This window comes from Lampris incognitus, chromosome 14 (assembly GCF_029633865.1).
Source record: "Lampris incognitus isolate fLamInc1 chromosome 14, fLamInc1.hap2, whole genome shotgun sequence".
NCBI lineage: Eukaryota > Metazoa > Chordata > Actinopteri > Lampriformes > Lampridae > Lampris > Lampris incognitus.
Window position 1 is genome coordinate 42862002 of NC_079224.1, and position 24699 is coordinate 42886700.

The 24699-nt window shown below is 46.0% G+C and overlaps 1 protein-coding gene across 1 annotated transcript in view; it reads right to left on the reverse strand.

Moving 5' to 3' along the window:
* Positions 1-7023: 7023 nt before the first annotated feature.
* The window catches only part of LOC130123880 (solute carrier family 25 member 36-A-like), a 39463-nt gene continuing 21787 nt past the window's right edge, over positions 7024-24699 (reverse strand). The window contains exons 5-7 of the mRNA XM_056293204.1: positions 17909-17975; positions 14991-15280; positions 7024-12985 (exon numbers count right to left, since the gene is read on the reverse strand). Coding sequence (XP_056149179.1) covers positions 12792-12985; positions 14991-15280; positions 17909-17975 — 551 coding nt within the window. The 3' untranslated portion in view covers positions 7024-12791. The remainder of the gene's footprint in view (positions 12986-14990; positions 15281-17908; positions 17976-24699) is intronic.

Sequence of the window (24699 nt, forward strand, 5' to 3'; positions counted from 1 at the left end):
ACATATGAGGACATATGAGGACATATGAAGACATATGAGGACATATGAAGACATATGAAGACATATGAGGACATATGAAGACATATGAGAACATATGAGGACATATGAAGACATATGAAGACATATGAGGACATATGAGGACATATGAGGACATATGAGGACAGGTTAGAAGATACATCATAACCCTCATTAACCCTGCTGATTAGATTTAATCCACAGGATTTTGTCTCTTCCTCTGTCTTGATTTTAACTACAGCTTTTGTTGATTCGGTTTGTGTTGTATTTTCCTGTGATGCATTGTGTTGTATTTTCCTGTGATGCATTGTGTTGTATTTTCCTGTGATGCATTGTGTTGTATTTTCCTGTCACGTGTTTTCCTGTGGTGTGATGTGGTGTGTTGTGTTTTCCTGTGTTGTATTGTGCGGCGTTGTATTGTGCTGTGTTGTGTTCTATTGTGATGTATTGTGTTGTGTTGTGTTGTCCTGTATTGTATTGTGTTGTGTTGTATTGTGCTGTGTTGTGTTGTATTGTGCTGTGTTGTGTTGTCCTGTATTGTGTTGTGTTGTATTTTGCCATGTTGTGTTGCATTGTATTGTGCTGTGTTGTCCTGTATTCTATTGTGTTGTGTTGTATTGCATTGTGTTGTGTTGTCCTGTATTGTGTTGTGTTGTGTTGTGCTGTGTTGTCCTGTATTGTGTTGTCCTGTGTTGTGTTGTGCTCTGTTGTATTGTGCTGTGTTGTATTGTGTTGTGCTGTTGTATTGTGCTGTGTTGTCTTGTACTGCATTGTGTTGTGTTGTGTTGTCCTGTGTTGTGTTGTATTGTGCTGTGTTGTCTTGTACTGCATTGTGTTGTGTTGTATTGGTTGTGCTGTGTTGTATTGTGTTGTGTTGTATTGCGTTGCCCTGTATTGTATTGTGTTGTCCTGTGTTGGGTTGTATTATATTATATTGTGTTGTGTTGTGCCGTGTTGTGGTATATTGTATTGTGTTGTGCTGTGTTGTATTGTGTTGTGTTGTTTTGTGTTGCCCTGTATTGTATTGTGTTGTCCTGTGTTGTGTTGTAATGTATTGTATTGTGTTGTTTTGTAGTGTTGTGATGTGTTGTATTGTGTTGTGTTGTCCTGTATTGTGTTGTTGTGTTGTTCTGTATTGTGTTGTGTTGTTCTGTATTGTGTTGTGTTGTGTTGTTATTGTGTGTCGTGTTGTTCTGTGTTGTATTGTGTTCTGCTGTCCTGTGTTGTGTTTTATTGTATTGTACTGTATTGTATTGTGCTGGGCTGTGCTGTGTTGTGTTGTGTTGTGTTGTGTTGTGTTGTGTTGTGTTGTGTTGTGTTGTGTTGTGTTGTGTTGTGTTGTGTCTCTAACCTCTGGCCGGGTCACAGTTCGTACAGAGTTGCTGGATATCAACGTGTGTTTGGACCTCGGCAGTAAACCGCGGTGTGGATGAAGGAACGTCCTGTCTGTTCAACACAAACTCCCCGAAAAGACGGTTGGTGTGTGTCGTTTTCTGCCCGGCTGGCGACGTGCCAGGTGTGAGTCCAGACTCCAGTGTACCACAGCAGAAGGTGTGTGGCCTTTACAGCCAGCGTGAAGTCCTCATGGTGGATGGGGGGAGCTGAGTCCGGGCATGAAAATAGCCGCTTACATTGGTGGCAGCGGCGGGATCCGGAAGTGTGCGGATCCTCAGGAGTCTCTTCGGAGCGCGGGAAGAACAAACGCGAGGGCGCGCTTCCGGGAGAGGGTGACGACTGTAAACTACTAATAAGACACGTTAGCCCCTAGTTAAAGGGTCAGACCCGTTAGCCGAGCGGTCAGTGACGTCGCCTTATGGTGCAGTACACCCCGTATCGAATCCCGCACCGGGTAAGAAAATAAAATTATGTAATAATTATGTAACCAGTTATTTTCTTAGCTAGGGGCTAACGTGTCTCATTAGTAGTTTTACATAACCAACCTGTTAAGAGCCTGTTAACAGAGCTCTGGATTCGTGTGTTTGTTGTTTTACAACCTGCTACACAACAGCTTCTCGCCATTTTCCTGTTTCTCCCCTTATGCGAAAGCGCGACGCTTTCTCCCGGAACAAGGATCGCGGCCTTGGCGCCTGATGACGTGGCGCCGGTCTGGTCTATGTGAAATGAAGCGGTTCTTCTACGAAACACTACCGCGTTCGTCCGCAGGGGGGCGCAAAGTCGACAAAAACGTCATAGGCCTCAGGTTTATTCTGAAGGGTTTTTTTCTTTCTGTGTCCGTTTTTACTCTCATGCACTTTTTTCTAAATGTCACCAAACTGCCAGCAGCTGCATGGCAGGTGGCTTATGATACGTTATAAACCAGAGAACCAACTTGCTGTAACATCCGAAATTATAATATTGTTTAATGAGACTCACAAAAAAAAAAACCCAAACAGCCTAATTGATGTGAATTGGGTTGTTATACCAACCGAATCCATGTGTTGGATGTTTTGCTGTTTAACCACCAGAGTGATCGATGTCTTGTGATGTCTTGTGACGTCATTACGCCCGTCAGTGTCATGTGCTTGAAAATCGGTCAGTCTGGTCTCCAACTGCCTGCGCCATTGCTTTTGTTTCGTGCCCTTTATCTGAATATTCATCAGAGAAACGTGAGTGAGGGTAGATGTCGAGGCATGTGTTGAAGTGTCATCCTCATCGGCGGTCACTCGGGGTCGAGTCCTCCTTCTAGGTCCTTGTGGGTCTTCAGGTGGGCACAGAGGCCGATCTTGGAGCCGCATATTTTTGGACAATGTGGGCAAGGGTATGGAGAAGTGGTACCGCAGGGTGGTGACCCCTCTGGATGCGGTGGTCCAGAAAGGAGGTATGAGACAGACTATGTTTACGGCACCTTTTCTAGCCCCCTCCCCAACTGGGGTGAGCAGAGCGGATCCTAAATAGGGCTGCTTAGTCGCGGGTGTAGCAGCCAAGAAGCCCCTATGCCTCAACCCCAGGGCTCAGCGACTGATCATACACCCCCCGCCTGTGTGCCAGGTTGTGGCTAAGGGCTGCCAGACTTCACTGTCCTCTGACCTTTACGGACCTCTTCCTGATTGCCACAGGGCTTTGACTCAAGATGTTTATGGGTTGATCCTTGTGGGAGGAGGCCTGTACATGACAGCTTTTTATGTGGAGAGGCTGATGCACCTGCAGCCGCCGCACGGTCCTTGGCAGGGGGTGGCCAGAGTCCAACGGCGTGGAGAACCAAGACCACCCTCTGTTGCAGCCTTCATCCACCTTCACTGCCACTGTGACCTGGAGACATCTTCCTCCAGTTCCGCCGTCGAGGTCTTTGTTGGATCACGCTTCGTCTGGGAACCTCCCCCTTGACCTACCCGCCTTGGGCGACCCTACCAGGAGCCAAGCTCCGGACGGCATAGCTCTTGGGATCATTGGTACATGCAAGCCTCTCCACCATGACAAGGTGGCGATCCAGAAGAAGGCATTGAACTGTACGGCCCAATAGATGTGAGGATGGCGAACAAGGCCGTGACCCATCACACTGTGACATCTACCGACTCCAACCGATCAACTTCTGTACAAGCGTGTGTGAGAAGAGAGAAAGGCCGATCAGAATAGAGATCGAGTCGGATATTCTCGGAATCTTACGGAGGAAGTTCACCAGATTTCAGCGGTTGATTTCTCGTGATTCTTAAGAATACGAGTCTGTTATCTTCACCAGCAGAAGATACGAGGTAGTCACAGAGGGGATACCTGTTTTGGTTGTTGTTGTAGGGTTTTTAAAGGTCTATAAAACGAGACATGTAAAAAAAAAGAACTGATGGTAACCATTGAAACAGCCCCCAAACAACGACCGGAACTGAAAAACTACTAGAACGACCATGGGCGGTCAAAATGACGGCCAGTTTTTAAACTCTATATTCTGTCAAGATAAATACCCAACTGAGATATTAATGCATTACAGGTGAATTGGATGTACTAAATTGCCACAAGGTGTGTGTGTGTGTGTGTGGGGGGGGGCTGTGATGTCCTGGCAGCCTGTCCAGGGTGTCCCCCGCCTGCCAGCCAATGACTGCTGGACTAGGCTCCAACATCCCCGCGACCCTGAGAGCAGGATAAGCGCTTTGGATGATGGATGGATTTTGGGGGGGGGGGTGTCTCTGAGGGCAACAATCCGTCTATCTGTAATGGCTGTAGACCTCTCTGCCAATCCACAAATCTCACTGTGACTGTGACGCAGTAAATTACGCTGAGTAATAGACTCGCGAAATCCCAGCCAGTAAAGTTGTATTGCTGTCCGCAGTAATTCTTTTAGAAGGGCACCAACAGTCAGATTCAGACGGAAATGGGAGTCAAACATAGCGGACTGCGAGTCAGAACGGGACCGAAGTCAAACACAACTCTTGTCAACCGGGGGTCCGCGGACCCCTAGTGGTCCGTGGTGTAATTGCAAGGGGTCCGTGAAAATAAAATATCTTTAAAAAAAAAGATCCTATGACATTTATAGAAATAGGATTATTTTACTCAAATGTGACTGAGACCTTTATCTGCCTAAACTATAAAGGGTAACAGGACTTTTTTCTCTAATTACATCTGTTTCACAAGTGTGATTTGTTGTATTTTAATGAGAGATCTCGCTCCCGTTTGCATTGTTAAAAGTTACTGAATACATATTCTGTTTTGTTACATATATCTGAAAGTTACTGAATACATATTCTGTTTTGTTACATATATCTGAAAGTTACTGAATACATATTCTGTTTTGTTACATATATCTGAAAGTTACTGAATACATGTTCTGTTTTGTTACATATATATCTGAAAGTTACTGCATAAGAATTCTGTTTTGTTAACTATATCTACACTCACCGGCCACTTTATTAGGCACACCTGTCCAACTGCTCGTTAACGCAAATTTCTAATCAGCCAATCACATGGCAGCAACTCAATGCATTTAGGCATGTAGACATGGTCAAGACGATCTGCTGCAGTTCAAACCGAGCATCAGAATGGGGAAGAAAGGTGATTTAAGTGACTTTGAACGTGGCATGGTTGTTGGTGCCAGACGGGCTGGTCTGAGTATTTCAGAAACTGCTGATCTACTGGGATTTTCACGCACAACCATCTCTAGGGTTTACAGAGAATGGTCCGAAAAAGAGAAAATATCCAGTGAGCGGCAGTTCTGTGGGCGAAAATGCCTTGTTGATGCCAGAGGTCAGAGGAGAATGGCCAGACTGGTTCGAGCTGATAGAAAGGCAACAGTAACTCAAATAACCACTCATTACAACCGAGGTATGCAGAAGAGCATCTCTGAACGCACAACACGTCGAACCTTGAGGCAGATGGGCTACAGCAGCAGAAGACCACACCAGGTGCCACTCCTGTCAGCTAAGAACAGGAAACTGAGGCTACAATTCGCACAGGCTCACCAAAATTGGACAATAGAAGATTGGAAAAACGTTGCCTGGTCTGATGAGTCTCGATTTCTGCTGCGACATTCGGATGGTAGGGTCAGAATTTGGCGTCAACAAAATGAAAGCATGGATCCATCCTGCCTTGTATCAACGGTTCAGGCTGGTGGTGGTGGTGTAATGGTGTGGGGGATATTTTCTTGGCACACTTTGGGCCCCTTAGTACCAATTGAGCATCATGTCAACGCCACAGCCTACCTGAGTATTGTTGCTGACCATGTCCATCCCTTTATGACCACAGTGTTCCCATCTTCTGATGGCTACTTCCAGCAGGATAACGCGCCATGTCATAAAGCTCGAATGATCTCAGACTGGTTTCTTGAACATGACAATGAGTTCACTGTACTCAAATGGCCTCCACAGTCACCAGATCTCAATCCAATAGAGCACCTTTGGGATGTGGTGGACCGGGAGATTCGCATCATGGATGTGCAGCCGACAAATCTGCAGCAACTGCGTGATGCTGTCATGTCAATATGGACCAAACTCTCTGAGGAATGTTTCCAGTACCTTGTTGAATCTATGCTACGAAGGATTAAGGCAGTTCTGAAGGCAAAAGGGGGTCCAACCCGGTACTAGCAAGGTGTACCTAATAAAGTTGCCAGTGAGTGTAAGCTACAACTGAAAGCTCTTATTTTTGCCCCAAAGAGTGAATAAATGCTATAATGCAATTTAAAATGCAGTTTCTACTGTTTCTATCAAATTGCAACCCCCCCCTCCCCCAAGATCAGGTGGAGGGGTCCTCAGGGTAGATCAAAAATACGCAGGGGGTCCAGGACCCCAAAAAGGTTGAGAACCACTCTATTAGAGGATATCTGGCGCCATCTAGTGGACATCAACGTTAAACACACCGCCGCGCTGCAGCAGCAACACGGGGATCTACAACAGCACATTCCAGTCTAAAAAAAAAAAGGCACATTATTATTTAATTCAAACTGGTCAGAACAGGTTGTGAAATAGCCGCGTGCGTGTATATGTGCGTGTTAACTATAAGGGTGCTCGACAAGCTTATTATTGTTTTTGCCTTTGGGATAATTAACATGTCCAGGTTAAGGTTTCACACAGATCACCTTTATAGTGTCTGTGCACATTTACAGGTGAATTGTGCAGAGGTTATAACGGTTTACAGGCGAACGTGGCCCGTCTTGATACTTGGTTCTGCTGGCATGTCCGAAACAAAAGCTCGTGGACGCTTTTGTGGTGAATCATTTTCATGATGGTTGCTGGAATGGACTTTGTCAGGACTGATGTGAGTCACGACAGTTTCACCACGAGTCAAATACAGAAGTTCGAGGGGGGAGGGGTGAAGAGTTGTAACATCAACAGCCAAAACTAACGAGACTGTGTTGGGGGTAACTACAGACCAAACTGAATGAATCTCTGTGACTGGTCAGACATGAAAAGCAATGCTCATTCTCCCCATATGTGTCAAGAGGGCTCATCCAAAAACGCCAATCTTCAGGATTGTGGCTTTAAGTCCTTATATAAAGTATGACAATGTGTGTATACCGACTTCCCCTCCATAACAGTGGTGTGGTTGTGTGTCTTCAAAATAAAAGTTAAGAAAGGGGAAACACTGATATAATGTGGGTTGCTTTTTTTTATTATTGACTTTTATACAAAAAAATAGGAGCTGGTAGAAACCAGGCAGCCCCCTTTTCGCTTGAGGTCAAGCATTTACAATGAAATATATTAAATGGCATAACGACATTGACAGAGGAGAACTAAAAACAAAAAAACAAAAATAAAAATAAAACACATTCAAACTCAGAATATTTCGCTGTTTGCATTCCAGAGTCCAGTTTTCTATGTTTGCCACATGGTTACTTGACCTGAACCGTTGTTGTACTGGAGCCAGAGGTCATGAATCCCATTAGTGTTTACTGGAATACTGCTACAGAAATGAGACGAACCCCGACCCGCTCTTGCCAACGTCTTTACGTGTCTATGGACACGCTTCTGCAAGTCACTTATACGTGTTCGCTGACACGTATCTCACAGATGCCGCTAGGGGGCGCCCTGTCGCCTACTAGGTCCGTCATGACCGTGGTCATGACGCAATAGAATGTCAAAAATACTGAACAAATTAGTCCCCACAATTTTGCATGCGATTTACCGAGAAACAATCGGGAGTCTGGTAATGATGAGTTTGTAATCCGGTAAAACGGTGCGCAAACCTCGCTACGGGGCAACAGCCAATTCCATACAAAGGATTGTAGAACCTGATAATGTAATAAATCCCCGATAATGTAATAACCCCGATAATGTAATAACCCCCCCGATAATGTAATACAAATCTGCACTTTAGTCCATTGAAAATGCAATAAAACCTGATAATGTAATAACTTCCTGATAATGTAATAAAGTGCATTTGCATGTCCAACTTTGACCTGTCGGTGGCGCTAGAGCTCTGCAGCTAGAGTTGCCAACACAATATCGCCACTTGAACCCATTAATAGGTGGTCTGCTGTTAAATTATTACAATATTGGGGAATTATTACATTATCGGGACCTGCAAAATGAAGGCTGACCTGATCATGTAATAACCTCCTGTTGATGCAATACTTTTATTACATTATCTGTAAAAAGTTTATTATCGGGAAATGCACTTTATTACATTATCAGGAAGTTATTACATTATCGGGTTTTATTGCATTTTCAATGCCCCCAAGTGCAATTTTTTATTACATTATCAGTGTTATTACATTATCAGGACCCGCAAAATGAAGGCTAACCTGATCATGTAATAACCCCCTGTTAATGCAATACTTTATTACATTATCGCTAAAAAGTTTACTACATTATCGGGAAACGCAATTTATTACATTATCGGGAAGTTATTACATTATCGGGGTTTATTGCATTTTCAATGGCCTCAAGTGCGCCCCCCAGTGGCCAATACGTACGTGTTCGTAGCATCAACAACCATGCGTCACAATCCAGCCCTTCCCTTCACTTCCCAGACACCGGAGCAAAGCGCTGGGCAACCGCCCGACATGACCACGTACCGTCTCCCAGCGGTCTTGTACAGGGACAACGTTTGGATATCGGTATATCACGCGACACGATTTTGGGTGTCTAAATGAATGATAAGGAGAATCTATGACCTCGAGTTTCTCACAAGTTGCGGTGTGAAATATCCGAGGGCGTCATTTATATCTGAAAACTGGTTCCGGTTTACTACTGTAAACTACCAATAACACACGTTAGCCCCTAGCTAACAGGTCTGACCCTTTAGCCGAGCGGTTAGTGACGTCGCCTTGTGGTGCAATACATCCCGTATCGAATCCCGCACCGGGCAAGAAAACAACCGGTTACATTATTGATACATGTCGACATTGTTTAACGTCCCCAGCAGCCATTATCGGGATAATCTTGTTCACGTGGCCCAAAAAAAAGACCAAAACTGAGGAACACGTGAAGACTTTTGAAATCCCCGTTAAATTAAACAAAATGGCGGCTGATCCGAGTTCCGACATGGAGTCTTCTTCGCCGGATCGAATCCCGCGTTACCTTCGGCTTGGTCGGGCGTCCTGGTTGCCGCACTAGCGCCTCCTCTGGTCGGTCGGGGCCGCTCCCCGGATTGGCAGAGAGAGAGAGGAGGGGGGTGGAGCAGCGACCGGGCCGGCTCGGGGTAATTGGCCTGGGGAAGGGGGATAAAAAAACAAAAAACAAAAAACAAAAAAAACATGGAGTCTTCTTCTTCTTCTCTCGCACATGGAGAGTCGGAGCGAGAGCAGAGGCACGGACGTATTTCCCCCTGCCGGGGAAAACGGTGAACTACAGCAGCGTCTGAGGTCTTTCCAAACGTTAGCAGCTGTGCTAACGACATCACTGCCGCTCTGTGCGTCAATTTCAGGAGACCGACGACGAGGCGGAAGAAGAACTCGCCGCCTTTGTGTGAATACTGAGCTTTCCAGAGAACATGTTGAAGCCAAACACACCCAGTTCAGCCCACAAACAAACGCTTGTGTGTACGACGTGGGCCTTCCGAACTGCCGGGGCACGTGTGTCGGTAGCTGCTAAACAGCGCCGCTGAACAACCGGAACATCGGTTTAGCAACTTCCGGTTTAACATGGCCTCGGCTAGTAGTGAAAGTCCACGTGATGACAGATGGGTCACACAGGGGGGTTTAGCATCGTTGCCATCCCAGTTTGACAGCTCCAACCATGACATAAGATAGGCAGTGGATTAAAACAAAAAAAAAAAAAGATCAACACCGATGAAAATGTTCAACTTCTGCAAAATCAAAACAGAACACCACTTCTTTATGAATGTATGGAAATAAGCAACCAGTCCTCCGGCGTCAATGGTCGCCAACCGATGAAACAAAAACACAGAAAAGGGTGAAAAAAAAAACATCTGTCAACAAACTTGCGACAAACTTAAATTTCACACAAATGCAAACAAGATTGCAATTGCAAACTGCAGCGTCACAACATAATCTTACATAAGCCTTAGCAAAAACAAAAACAGATGATATATACCTGTATTATATACACACATATGAATATCCTTCACAAGTACTGAGCCAACTCTAAAAATGTACAATATATCTGCTATCCGAGCTGTTGAGCAAAATACTTTGTTGTTATACAGTAATGCAAACTTTTTAATTTTTTTTAATGTTTTTTTTTTTTACAATATACAATATTCAACGTCCACGCAATAAAATGCTAAGCACAAGCCCGAGAAGGCCACAAAAGTGCATGTTACTACACCAGCTGTAAGAAACTGGCTGTAAGGACAATGGACCAAGAGGTGGGATGAAAACTTCTGCTATCGTAGGTCTGCTCCCCCCCCCCCCAACCCTCAGGACAGGACTAGTAGTCAATGGAGGGTATACCGGAGTAGATATTTAGGATAAACAGGCCCGCGTGAGCGCAAACACTCTGACACACGCACACACACACACACACACACACACACACACACACACACACACACACACACACACACACACACACTCTGGTCCAGGGAATTGTTATGTGACCTGCTCACTGACCAATGTACTGAGAAAGTGAGACCTGCCACGTGCCTGAATGTGAACTGACCATTTCTATTTTTAAATGTACAACACCTGTTATATCTATTTATTTGTTTATCAACTTACTTGTCCCATTTAATTTGCATGTTGTTTGTGCGTATGCTGCAACTCGGCAATTGCTGCCACGGTATACTGAAATGTAATGAACCCCAAACCCCTTCTTGGAAGAAACAGAAAATGGTAGGGGCATAAAATTACTCCATCACAGGCAGCCAGCAAAATACGACACGCACAGACACAGACACAGACACACAGACACACACACACATACATACATACAGAGGTCGTGGGGAGAAACAGATCCGATTAAACTGACCATCTCTCACTCGAGCGCTTAACATCATTTTCAAGTAATGGCACTGCACCAAGTAAATTATGGTTGGTACCTTTCAATACAGTCACACGCCGACGTCTCAGCTGAGAACCAGCGGTCTCATGAACTCGCACAACACAAGATGCCAACATGGTGAGCGGCAACTGTTTCGTCATACGCAGGCTGAAGCGTCTTCAACCTGCTGCTCTTGGCTCAGTTTCGGGTGGTGATAAAGTCAGGGTGGGGTGGCGCAGCAGGCTAATACTCCAGCGTCCCGACACTGAGGTTCATGGTTTGAATGCCAGCTTTGCCTCAGGCTGGCGTCATTTGTCAGGAACTCCTACAGGTGATGAGGAGAAACCTGCAGCCGCCTGAGGAAATCTATACACTATACAACTGCCCTGGGAGTCGTACCGTAGCAGGACCTCAGAAGTGCAGGAAAGTGGATGTGTCAAATTGGATTTTCCCTCCTCTGCACCACAATGTTTAACGAAAACAGAAAAGAGATAAGAGATGACCAAACTGCTCTCTAATCAGGACTCAAGGCCAGAGCCGCCCACATGGCGTATTACTGCTTGGCCTTGTATCAGGAAAGCGATGACGGGGAGCTAAAACACAAAATGACCCAGGTGGTTTTAACACCCGCTGATGTCTGAAGTGTGTCGAGTTGACTTTGTTCGGTTAGTTATGCATTAACTTCCGAAGGCGGGAGAGACAGCAGCAGCCATCTTTGTCCTAGCAAGTACTTGGGGACAACCTTTTTTGGTGCTCAGATGGGCGGATTGCTCACTATTGAGAGCCTAGCAAAAAAAAGAAGAAGCAACCTTTGCAAGTTAAAAACAGACTACAGCCCTGTTCCTCTCAGGTGACTTGGTTCAGTACTTCGTCGAGCCGGTTTGGGTCGACTCACCACGTCAGACCAGCATGGCTGGGATTTGCATTTCCATTGCAACAGGGCTACTCGCGTGAAGTCGTGTCTTTAACTGATGACGCGCTTGTCTCGGGACCGCAGACCAAGCGCTTGCCATTCTCCTCTGACTTTGCTGTGTTTTTGCGAAGCCTTTGAAACAGGCCAACACCTGAAGTAGTCGCCATGTCCGGCGGCGGAGGCTTTTTAAACATGTCGCCGAATCGTCACTGAATGATGATGACACCCATCTCACAACCCGCTTGGAGGCGGGTCCGGCGCGCTTTGGCCCAACTCGGGTGCGACTTGGCACAAGTCGGCGCCTTTAAACTGGCGATGGAAACTCAAATCAACGCGGCACGGTTTGACTTGGTGCGCCCAAAGTGCCAATGGTCAAACCCCATAAACTGGTTCACGGGACTGAGGGCGGACCGAAGCGACGAGAGGTCGAGCTCCTCTGACCCTCCGCCCAGGCTGGGCAGATTGTGTTTATACTTCCGAATGAGATTATTACAATTTCGACGGCCTTTGTGTAACCACATGCCTCTTTGTCACGGTCATCTTGATAAGCAAGGGGGGGCTGATTATTTTCTGCTCTTTCCTCAGAAAGAGAACGAGCCAATACAAGAACATGTTGTTTGGTCGTTTTTAAGGCTGTTGTTTGTTTGTTTGTTTGTTTGTTTAAATCCGTTCTTTCAGAGGTACTTCCTGTTCAAACGGTTCAGTTAAACACCAACCTCCTCTCATGTACCGTCTCCTGGCCAAATTACCCAGTTTTCCTCTCTTCGGTGCCCTCCATCAGCAGTCTCTGATAACGGACTTTGAGGTGGTGTTGTTGATTTGGTACTGATGGACCGCATCGCCTTTTCTCGTTGGCTTTTTGTTCTGCCAGTCCACTAGAGTTCTGTTTTTCTTTTTTTGTTGTTGGTTTCATTTGGTCGTCATTGTGCGATTTTCCTCTGGCTTTTTTGTTTTCGTCTTTTTTGTTTTTTTGTTTGTTTTTCTGTCTAGAAATCAGTCAGTCAGTTTAGCTCCTTCCAGCCTCCTCTCCTGGGTGGAAAGGAGGTGCGGCGGGCGGTTAGCTAGCGGTGGAGCAGGTAGACCACCAGTTCGTACGTTGACATCATGATGGCCGTATTGGGGATCTGTCGGACGAGGTGGGTGGTCAGGCCGCGGTACAGCGCCCGGTAGCCCTCCTCTCTGGGCACCGTCAGCAGGGTGTGGAAGAAGGAGCGGTACTTGCTGCCCTCCTCTCGTAGCCGCGTGCGGATCACCTCTGGAATCAAAACAGAATTCGATTTGTTGATCATCACTAATCATGTTTCCGTTGGGATTAAAAGCATAACCCAAGCCTCCCTAGTAAACTGTAAAAGTATATTTCAAGTTCTGAGACTCTCTCTTCAGTCTGATTAAAAAAATAGAAAAGAAACAAGAATAACATTGAGGGCTTAAAGAGTAACTAAACCCCAACTGAGGCCCTGACTCACTGGCCATTAAAGAGCCCATGGCACTTATCGCAAAGAGGAGTAGGGGGTCCCCCGGTGTCCTGGCAAATATCCCAACCTGGCTGTCTCCATCTGGCCACCTAATCACCCCCCCCCCATGTAATTGGCTCAATGATTCCTCCCTCTCCATCTCAAGCTGATGTGTGGCGAGCGTTCTGGTGCAAAATGGCTGCCACGCATCACCCAGGTGGTGCTACACAATGGTGGTGGTTGAAGTGAATTACCCCCCTCAATGTGAAGCGCTTTGGGAGCCTAGATAAAGCGCTATATAAATGTAATGGTTATTATTAACCCCAACTCTGTGCAAAGCCTGGCATCTAGCGGTAAAAAGCAGGATAATGAACTGGTGCCAGGTGACTTTCTAAAGTATACAGAAGACCAGCACCAGATTTCTAGACCAGTACCCTGCTTTTCACCAATAGATGTCAGGTGTCATATATTTAGAGTTTAGCTACTTTTTTCTTTTATTTGGACTTTTCCCCCATTGTATCCGGTCAATAACCCCACTCTTCTGAGCCGTCCTGGTTGCTGCTCCACCCCCTCTGCTGATCCGGGGAGGGCTGCAGACTACCACATGCCTCTTTCGATACATGTGGAGTTGCCAGCCGCTTCTTTTCACTTGATAGAGAGGAGTTTCACCAGGGGGACGTAGCGCGTGGGAGGATCACGCTATCCCCCTCCCCAAACAGGCACCCCGACAGACTAGAGGAGGCGCTAGTGCAGCTACCAGGACACATACCCACATCCGGCTTCCCATCCGCAGACACGGCCAATTGTCTGTAGGAACTCCCGACCAAGCCGGAGGTAACATGGGGATTCGAACCAACGATCCCCGTGTTGGTAGGCAACGGAATAGACCGCTACGCTACCTGGACGCCCTTAGTTACTGACTCACTTCAGCATCGCAATACGATCGTTCACAATATTGTTTGGATTTTCTAACATCCTGCGTTGATTTGTAGAGGCAAAATTCACTGATTTTCAACAAGCTCTGTATCTGCAACAGGGACACACGCCTTCACCCCGAAACGAGTAAAAACACAAGTTAATACAAAGATAGTATAATCTCTATACTCAAATGTGAGGCTGCATCCTAGATGACGACACTACTTGGTGCTCTACAGCGTCCCTTGGCAAGATGTTCGGTTGTTCGGTGGCACAGCGTAGCCGAGACGGCCGCAGAAGAATCCTGTTGCTTTTTGCCAGAACTGCTGTCGAGTTGACTGAGTGCAGTCACCATGGTTTACCCTTTCCGGGTACTGACAGCTGGGTAGACTGTGCCCGGGGATTTGAATTCGGTTACCTCCTCCTAGCCTTTGCCTACAGAGGCATCAACCCACAAGGCAGCAGGTGGATTTGAAATCAGAGTTCCCTTCTCCTACCCCAATGTGCTGGCTGGACTGGGCACCATGGGAAGTACCATGCAGGAGGACCAGATCTATCAGCAGGGACGTCGCCCTTAGCCAAAGGGTCCTTGCTGTGGTAAGATGCTACCCCTCTACAGCCTGAGGTTGCAGTTTAGCGTCTTACCCAGGACAGAGGTTTTCATATGCTGTCCCTGCAAACCTCCTGCAGCTGTTCCTGATCGTTGATGCATCTCTTGGCCAGCAGCGACGTACTGTGACGTCACATGGCAGATGGAAGACAACCGCAGCCTAGTTTATCTCGGGTTTCTTATCTCCACTCTAATCTACTTTAAAGATGACACACACACACAATGACACAAGGGAGCATCTCTACTTCGTTGTGTTGTTTCTATCTCTGACACAATCTTACCGTGTGGGTAGGCAATGGAGGTGGCACATGTCTTGGAGGTGGCAGCCGCCAACATCATGCCAACAAAGTCTGAAGCGTCCTTCACGGACTCCTCCTCCTCGTCCATGGCGGTTTGGGCCTTGGCCTCCAGCAGTTTGCGCTTGATGCTCTCGTAGATGACAAAGTGGATGACGGTCTCGGAGATGCCGGCGTAGGAGGCCGACATGCCCCTGTAGAAACCCCGAAGGCCTTCCTTCTGGTACACGCGCCTCACGCACTCAAAGGCGTTCAACTGCTGCTCACCCCGGTTTCTGTGGCGGTTTCAGGGGATACACAAGGTTTAAGTAAGAAACATGAAAAGGAAGAACACTTGACAAACAACGAGATGGGACGACAGGTAGTTCTAACTGAATAACCTTAAAGATCATTTGTAAGGGGATTAAGATCCTGAACTTTGCAAAGTTCTTCTTTTTTTTGCGGCTTTTTAACCCCCTTTTTCTCCCCAGTTGTGCTTGGCCAATTACCCTAATTTCTAAGCCTTCCCGGTCGCTGCTCCACCCCCTCTGCTGATCCGGGGAGGGCTGCAGACTACCACATGCCTCCTCCGATAAACGTGGAGTCGCCAGCCGCTTCTTTTCACCTGACAGTGAGGAGTTTCGCCAGGGGGACATAGCGCATGGGAGGATCACGCCATTCCTCCCAGTTCCCCCTCCCCCTGAACAGGCGCCCCCGGCTGACCAGAGGGGGCGCTAGTGCAGCGACCAGGACACATACCCACATCCGGCTTCCCACCCGCAGATACGGCCAATTGTGTCTGTAGGGACGCCCGACCAAGCCGGAGGTAACACGGGGATTAAAACCGCCAATCCCTCTGTTGGTAGGCAACGGAATAGACCGCTACGCTACCCGGACACCCCAGCTTTGCACATTCCTAACTTAAGACTTCATACACTTTTTTTCACCAATGGTTTTCAATGACTTTTCCATGATTTCTCCACAGCATTTAGCTTAATTTACATGACCCAAAGAAACTACTATTTAGAGTTGCCACTGAAAAGATATGTTTAAACACTTTATATATACAAGTCAGACTGTATTTCAAATACTTGATATGATTCACTATACACTACTTTGTATTTGTTCGTTTGAAGCAATTGAATGTTGAAACTACGTCTTCCCGGTATAGTGTCGACAAGATAACTAGCTAGCTGACAGGGAAGCTAGCCTGCGGAGGCACATGTTAGCACACTAACACAACCTGCTGCGTGCACACACACCTACACACAAACACAGGACAGGGATGTTTAAGCCCCGTCACAACTGTTCCACCACCTATGACTTTTTTTTTAATTGGTCAGTCAAGCTTTAACTGATGTAATACTGCTTTGATCAGATTTCTGTGACTTTTCCAAAACTTGTACAAAAACCATTATTTTCTATACCTTTTTGAGGTCTAGGATTTGTAATTTCAAAGTTACTGTCTTAAACAGGTTCTCCATGACTGTATGAACACTGTAACCTGCTCTAAAGCCAATCGACATCTTAAAATATAAAAATGTAAACTGTAACCAGATGCTGAGCCGCTCAGTTACCTCCCTATTAAATGTCATTGTGGTTCTGGGTCTATAGGGCCCACACACATTATGTATGAGCTATGTTCTGTGAGTAATAAGAAAAAACAAGCCGTCTGTGATTCCAGTGTTCCTTTGTGAGCATCTCATCTCATCATCAGCCGCTTCTCCGGGTGGGGTCGCGGTGGCAGCAAGCTAAGTAGGGCACTTCAGACGTCCCTCTCCCCAGCAACGCCCTCCAGCTCCTCCTGCGGGATCCCAAGGCGTTCCCAGGCCAGATTGGACATGTAGTCCCTCCAGTGAGTTCTGGGTCTACCCCGGGGTCTCCCCCCCAGTTGGACCTGCCTGGAAAACCCCCAAAGGAAGGCGCCCAGGAGGCATTCTAATCAGATGCCCGAACCACCTCAACTGGCTCCTTTCAACGCAAAGGAGCAGCGGCTCTACTCCGAGCTCCCTCCGGATGTCCGAGCTCCTCACCCTGTCTCTAAGGCTGAGCCCAGACTCCCTACGGAGGAAACTCATTTCAGCTGCTTGTATCCGCAATCTCACCCTTTTGGTCACTACCCAAAGCTCATGACCATAGGTGAGTGTTGGAATGAAGACTGACTGGTAAATTGAGAGCTTTGCCTTCCGGCTCAGCTCCCTCTTCACCACAACGGTCCAGTACAACGTCCACATTACTACTGATGCTGCACCAATCCGCCTGTCAGTCTCCTGCTCCATCCTACCCTCACTCGTGAACAAGACCCCGAGATACTTGAACTCCTTCACTTGAGGCAACAACTCATCCCCAACACGGAGGGAGCAATCCACCATTTTCCAGTAGAGAACCATGGCCTCAGACTTGGAGGCGCTGATTCTCATCCCAGCCATTTCACACTCAGCTGCAAACCGCCCCAGTGCGCGCTGGAGGTCGTGTTCTGACGAAGCCAACAAAACCACATCAGAAGAGCAGAGATGCAATTCTGAGGTTCCCAACATGGACACTCATCACCTCGGCTGCGCCTTGAGAGCCTGTCCATGAATATCACAATGTCCCAAGGTCTCAACCCCGTGGACCCTACCCCAATGAACATTGGGGTAGGGTGCAATGCAGGCCTTCGTGAGCGGTTCGAATCAAATTAAATATTTTACATTCAAATGAAATAGCATATGTGCTGCTTTGCAGAGGCACTTGGGCACTTTCAGTGATGTGTGCACTTTTGATAAGGACAAAAATATACGTCACAAAATATAAAAACATCCAAACTCTTTTCTCCCCTACTGAATAAAAACAGCTCATATGGGGGGGGGGCAGCATTATAAATGTCACACACCTCTTCCTCTTCACCACCGGGGCTGAGCGACAGGGTTGTTGGGGTTTCTTACCTGGCGTCCAGCTGCAGGCGGGTCTTGATAAGCCAGATGGGATTGGTAGCAGTGATGGCAGTAAAGCCTGAGAAATAAAAGGGAAGAGGATCAGACAGAGGCAGGACATGATCTAAAACAACATTTAATGATCTCAACTAAACTAAGAGAGCAGAGGCACTTCACCAAAGAGGATCAACTGCCCGGCTCATTGCAGTATTTGGCATAAGGACGTTGATTTCATGACTGTTATACACTGGATATGTTATAAATGTATGTTTTGTCGATGAGTAAGACAAATAAACATGATTATCAACAAGTGTCTTGCAAATGAATACTTTTTCAATTCAGATACTAGCAACTTGATCCTCTTTTGTGTAAAATGCAAACTTGGTGTACTCTAAACCAAACAATTCCCTTCCTACAGTTAGCCACTCTAACTTTGAAAATTGCACGACAACGCTGTTGGCTTAGTTAAGATGTGCTTATGACTTGTTTTAATTGCTATAATCATTATGTTAATATAAAAATAAACGTTTCCAAATACACAGAGAAAGAGGTGAAATTAAACCTTTTTTGTTTTGTAGGCCTATGATGAAGACAGACATATGAGAAATGTCGCTGTTAGGTGATGTGAAGATCTTTGCTAACACTAGCCAATGCAAGGGTCTAAGGACAGGATGTTGCATTACTGTAAAGCCCCTTGAGGCACATTTATGATATTGGGCTATACAAATAAAATTTACTTGACCTGACTTTAAAGATAGACACATTGTGGTTTAACAATGTGGTGCCACATGTAGGATGTTAGATCATCTGACGGATGCGTTCTGTTAATTTTGTCAATCGTCCTTGAAATAAAGTAGTTTTTGAATGTAAAAAAAGTTCCTCGGTTTCAAATTTTATCACACTGAGCGTGAATGTCAATTTCAACCTCTCGAAGTTATATCTAAGAACTAGCTTAAAGCACAATGAATTCACTTTATCGTAGCGCACAAATGCATGCCCTAATAAGCAATTTTACAACTTAATAATACTTCAACTGTGGCCTGCACCTGATGAGACGAGCTACATTTAAGCTAGGTGGGGTGACCTGTGTAATAACATTACATTACATGGTATCAGGAGTGGGGTTCGAACCCCACTCCTGCTACCATGTAGCTTAAATGTAGCATGTTACATTACATGGTGCCAGGAGTGGGGTTCGAACCCACTCCTGGTACCCACTCCTGACTTGGCAGACTAGAACCACCACCATGGCAGCCAAGAAGCAGAATGATGTCTGGACGAGATGCTTTGATTACTCAGAAGCATTAAAGTGAAATGTTACTGCGGTGAAATTTAGCATCTATGCTTGGCGGTAATGCTTCGTAACCTCGGTCTAGTTCTCGTGTTCAGTCCAGCAGCTCTAGCGGGAAAAGCTTGAAGTCTTAGACGGACTCATTGACGTGAATTTACAATGATAATTTGTATGTGCTGTGATTTCATTTACTGTTGACATTCTATCGTACCGACACGCTGATAAATTAAATATCAAGTAGGGGAAAGCTGCACAGCACATTCTGTAAATCGGTTTGTAGTCGGTGTGCAAAGCAAAGTTCGATAAAGTGGGCTTCGTATCAAGATGAATGACGTGAGAGCTTGCATAAAAAAAAATGTCTGTGATTCAAATGATACAGCACTAAAATTTGGCCGTTTGGACAAAATACAGCTAAGACCAAGTACAGTGGAGACAGAGAGCGAGCGAGAGACCTAAAGCACATCTAGTGCAACGAGAGACACAAGCCCTACATTAAGGCAACTGCGTGAGGAAGAGAGGATGGCACAAATCTGTTGGCGAGAGAAGAAAGAGGACAAAGAAGAAGAGGAGGTGACGGCAAGAGGAGAAGTATAAGAAGAAGAAAAAGAAGAAGAAAAGAAGGAAGTAGCATGTCTATGGCAGGTACTCACGAGGGAGGGGCAAAGCTCCTCCAGCTCCTCCCCGCTGCAGCTAGTAGCCTGCAGAGGGGCTCAGATGGCGGGGGTGTCCCACCCAATCACGCAGGGGTGAAAGCTTTACAGTAAAGCCCTAAAATAGACACAGGCTTTTCTGTACCACAGTCACACACAAGCAGCAGTCACATCCACCCCCCACCCCCCATTAAATCCCCCCACCAACCCTCATTTAAGAATAACTATAAGGACAGGAGATGGGAGGTGAAGAAAAATCTCCACTTTTAACCAACCCCAACCGCCTGCCCACCCCGCCAGCCATGACCCAAATGCCCCCACCTCCTTACATTCATATCTGGTGTATTCATTTGCTTTGGTAAGATGATAATAAAATGTTCTAATTCAAACTGACTCCCCATTAAAATGCACCCCTCCCTTTTTTACCTGTGCTCAAACTGGAAAAAGAGAAAATGTTAAATGAGTAGGAGTCAAATGGAGGAAAAAACACTGATAGTCCCGTCTCGTTTTAGCGTTTTTCTTTTACCTTTAAAAAAAAACCCAAAGGGGGCATTGCCAAGCCGGCTTTATCCAAAGAATTAAAATACATGAGTAAATTTTTTTTAAAAAGAGAGAAAAATCAAAAGTGCTCCTTGAACAAGGTGTGTTCCTCATAATAAAGTACATCATTCATATTATTACTATTACATCTAGACAATTGCAAAGAAGAGACGGTGAAATTAACATGGATGCTGTCAGGAGAGGGTGGAAACAACACAGACGGGGCGGGTGGAAATGCTAACCTTGTCGTTGTATATTACAAAATCTTTCAGGTGATGGATGACGGTGATGAAATATTGAAGAAGGCTTCTGCAGAGCGCACGATGGCAGGAAGGTGAAGTCAACAAACACAAGACTATGCAAAGAGAGAAATCTCAAAAATAAACTGAAAGCAAAGAAGTCGAGTCTGCGACTGCGAGTCAGCTAGCCGCAAAACGCTTTTCTGGGCTGAGCTGGGGCACAAATAACTCTAAACACAAAGATTTCTTGCAAGACGAGAATGAAATGTGTTATGACTTGACCCACATACGAGACCCATACCGACTTCAGCAGCAGCCAGGACAGCCGTCCTCCCCAAAAATGGCAGGCTGCTGTTTACCGCCTGGTGATATAAAAATAATACGGTAAGGTGCTAAAATTATCACAGGCGTAGACTGCATCCTTCGTCGTCGCTTTAAGTACCCTGACGGAGCGAGGTAAGACGGGGACAGAGAAAATATGTGCACAGATCTTTGACCTTCTGGTTTTCAGCCCGAACAGCTGAGGGGAACCGCAGTTGTGTGTTGCTTCTTCATGAAAGCAGGGCTTTGTTCACAGGATTCACCTCTTTGTTCGACGAGTAAATATAATTCCGGTGTGGGGGGGAATTTCTTCCATGACAGGTTGACCTACTTTCAGAGAGATAAAACACACTGTACATTTGAGACGGGAAAACCAGAGCAGCCCAAGGGAGCTGGTGGGACTACATACTCAAACCTCCCATAAACCGCAGCAGGACGGCTCTGGGAAACGCTGACACTGCAAAGTGACTTTGCAAAAATGGAATATAGCACCTACACACTATTAAGCTTTCATAACTTGGGTTGCCCAGTCTACGATTTAAGAAATATTTCTTAACTTAATAGTGTGTCTGGCTGGAATTAGATAAGAAGCCTGCTCATTCAATATCACTGTTGTAAATGGTGCTGAGGCTACAATGACCACCTCTGCTGTATAAATGTCAGATATCTGTGTGTGTTGCCAGTGATAGTGACTGAGGCTTGTCTGTTGAAGGTCAGCTAGTCTAGCTATGCCTTGTCTATTTCCCCACGTATACGGTGGGGCAGACATCTAGTATATATAGTCACAGCAACAGGCAAATCTGTGTAAAGTGAGGAGAGACTGCCATGTTGAGACCCCATTGTGTAAAGTCTAGCAAATCCCTGAACTTTCTTTTTCCATAGGGTCGTCCAGAAACTTCACATTACACTTTGTCTGTGTTATACCGGGAAAAAATGGAGTATAGGTGTTGGCGATTTTACCCAAGACTAAAACACGTCATGCATTATAGTAACATGACTCGATTTACTGCATTTTAAGCAAATGGGAGCCTGTATTTTTTTAATGGTGGGGGGGAAAAAAACGGATCCTACCTCAATTATTTTGCTCATTGACCCCAAAATAATGGGATTGATCTGCACTGTTCATTAAAAGCAATGGATCGGCTCGGCACTCAGTATTAGAAAATACTTGGGAGTGTATCAGCAGTGAAAAAGTGACATAGCATCCCTTATTCATATTTAATCAGACCCGTAGCTAACGGCTGCTCTACATCTGCAGTTCCTCCTGTCCCAGTTGCAGAAATGGTGCAGAGAAGTCTTTTGAGATAGAGTTAACTTAAAAAGCAAATTCATGGGGTGTCCAGGTAGCGTAGCGGTCTATTCCGTTGCCTACTAACACAGGGTTCGAATCCCCCGCGATACCTCTGGTTTGGTTGGGCGTCCCTACAGATACAACTGGCTGTGTGTGCGGGTGGGAAGCTGGATGTGGGTATGTGTCCTGGTCGCTGCACTAGCGCTTCCTCTGGTCGGTCGGGGTGCCTGTTCGGGGGGGGGGGGGGGAATAGCATGATCCTCCCACGCGCTACATCCCCCTGGTGAAACTCCTCATTGTCAGGTGGAAAAGAAGTGGCTGGCGACTCCACATGTATCGGAGGAGATGTAGTAGTCTGCAGCCCTCCCCGGATCGGTAGAGGGGGATGAAGCAGCGACCGGGACAGCTCAGAAGAGTGGGGTAATTGGCCGGATGCCATTGGGGAGAAAAAAAGAGCCAAAAAAAAGTAAATTTACGCACACCAAGAACATTCAACAGAAGTACACAGAAGTGTGAAGAGGCCGAGGAAAAATGGTGGACGATGGACCGACACAAGCGCTCCTTGAAAACAACACATCAGCAAGCAATAACAGCGGTGGAGTTGGCGAGAGGAAGAGTGGAAAAAAGATGATAACGGAGGACACGAATCGATGACATGAGATGGAGTCTTTCGAGTGGTGACAAGGTTAGCATTTCTTGCGTGCTGACAAAGTAAAATGCTAAAAGCTATCTGTCAATCATGTAGCTTCTTACCGTGTTGACAGTAAAGGGAGCGACACGCTAAGGGAAGGGGGTAGGGTGTGTAAAGATTGAGCGATGATAGTACCTTCTCATAAGACCCCAACGCTACAGACCAGCAACACAACTGCTGTAAGCAATGGCATCATCGTTATTTAAGAAATGACCATCATGAACATACTGATATTCAATCATTACATCACTGAGGTAATCGTCATACCAGTGGAAGGAAATGGGGTGCTACCTGACGCATCCGCCCGAGTGCCGGGGGCCCCGGTTGACCTTTGGGGGCTGTGCTCTCTCCTCTATACACACACAGAGCACAGGAGGGAGGGGGAGGGGGGGGCGAGGCCACACTGTTTAAGTAACAACTCGGATGTTAAACCATTGACAGGCTCCTCTAAGGAAGCCTCAAAAAGAGAGGATGAAATGAGGGGGGAGGGGGGGGGTGACAAAGAAACAAAAACAAAGAAACAAAATGGAGGACAATGGGGCGAGTTGGAGAGGAAAGCACAACCCAAACTTTGAGGACCTTGTCGTGTTCTTTCTGCAAAATGGCCAGTCGTATTCACAACCCACTGTCAGTTACGGGAGGGATAATCCACAACAAGGTGCGCTTTACAGGATTTCCAGAGGCCGAGAGCCACCCAACGTGAGGCGGAGGTGGACTGTGTCAAAATCCTTTAAGACACTCCATGGACTGGATTATCCCGCTTATACCATGGTCACTGCCCAAAGTGGTGAAATAAAGACATTTACTTATTGTGAACACTGAACGTTTTGGACTGAGAATTAAAGGGTTGTGAATCAGAAATTAGCCGCTAAGCTAACTTTGAATGTTTACTTGGCTTGCCACTGGTTCAGGGTGTTGCTATGGTTACAGCGTATGGATTTAGAACAGTGATTATACCCAAGCCGAACTACGTGTGTATTATAGGGTTTTAAGACACACCCTCCAGCCAATCAGAGACCAGTATTCTCTGTTACCATGGCATAATTATTGTTATAATGAAATTAAATGTAGACTCTCTCTCAGTTTGGGCATTGATTTTAGGCTGCTGGTGTTATTTGTAACTGCGGAAAAACAAAATGTGTGAATGTGGGCGAATTAAGCAGGGTCACGAGCTTTTTGTTACAGTGCAGGTCCAGATACGGTAAGTTAAAGGAGCATCAGGAAACTTTTTGGATTTTGGCAGCATCTTTTACGTCAACTGTTGCAAAGAAAACTGAGCCACTTTTTTTTGTTTTCTTAATCGAATCGCGGCAAGACACGTGCATTTATTTACAAGTCATCGCTCCAGAGATAAGTTGAAGAAGAGGAGCTACTATATGTGGACGGATGAGAAAAAGGAAAATTGCTATACTTTGATATTTATTACTTGATGAACTCGGAAACGAGGAATAGCTGCCGTAAAGTAATCTCTATATACTTCCGTGAGGTTTGGCGTTCCCCGGCAGAGAAAACAAGACTTCGAGGGAAGCGATATGAACGGCAGTTGTGTCGTTCTCCCATAGCCATCACACGACGCCAACTAATTGAATTTAACGATGACACGTTAAAGCAAAAATGTTACCTGATGCCGCTTTAAGAGCCAGCGGTTATTTGGGTGTAGTCACTGAGCGAAGCACAAAAGCTCCGGAGAAAGCAGAGCAGGAAACAAAGACCGGATACAGACTATGTTTTTTTGTGGCTTTTCTAAAATCCACGGATGGTTTGAATATTTTTTTAACCC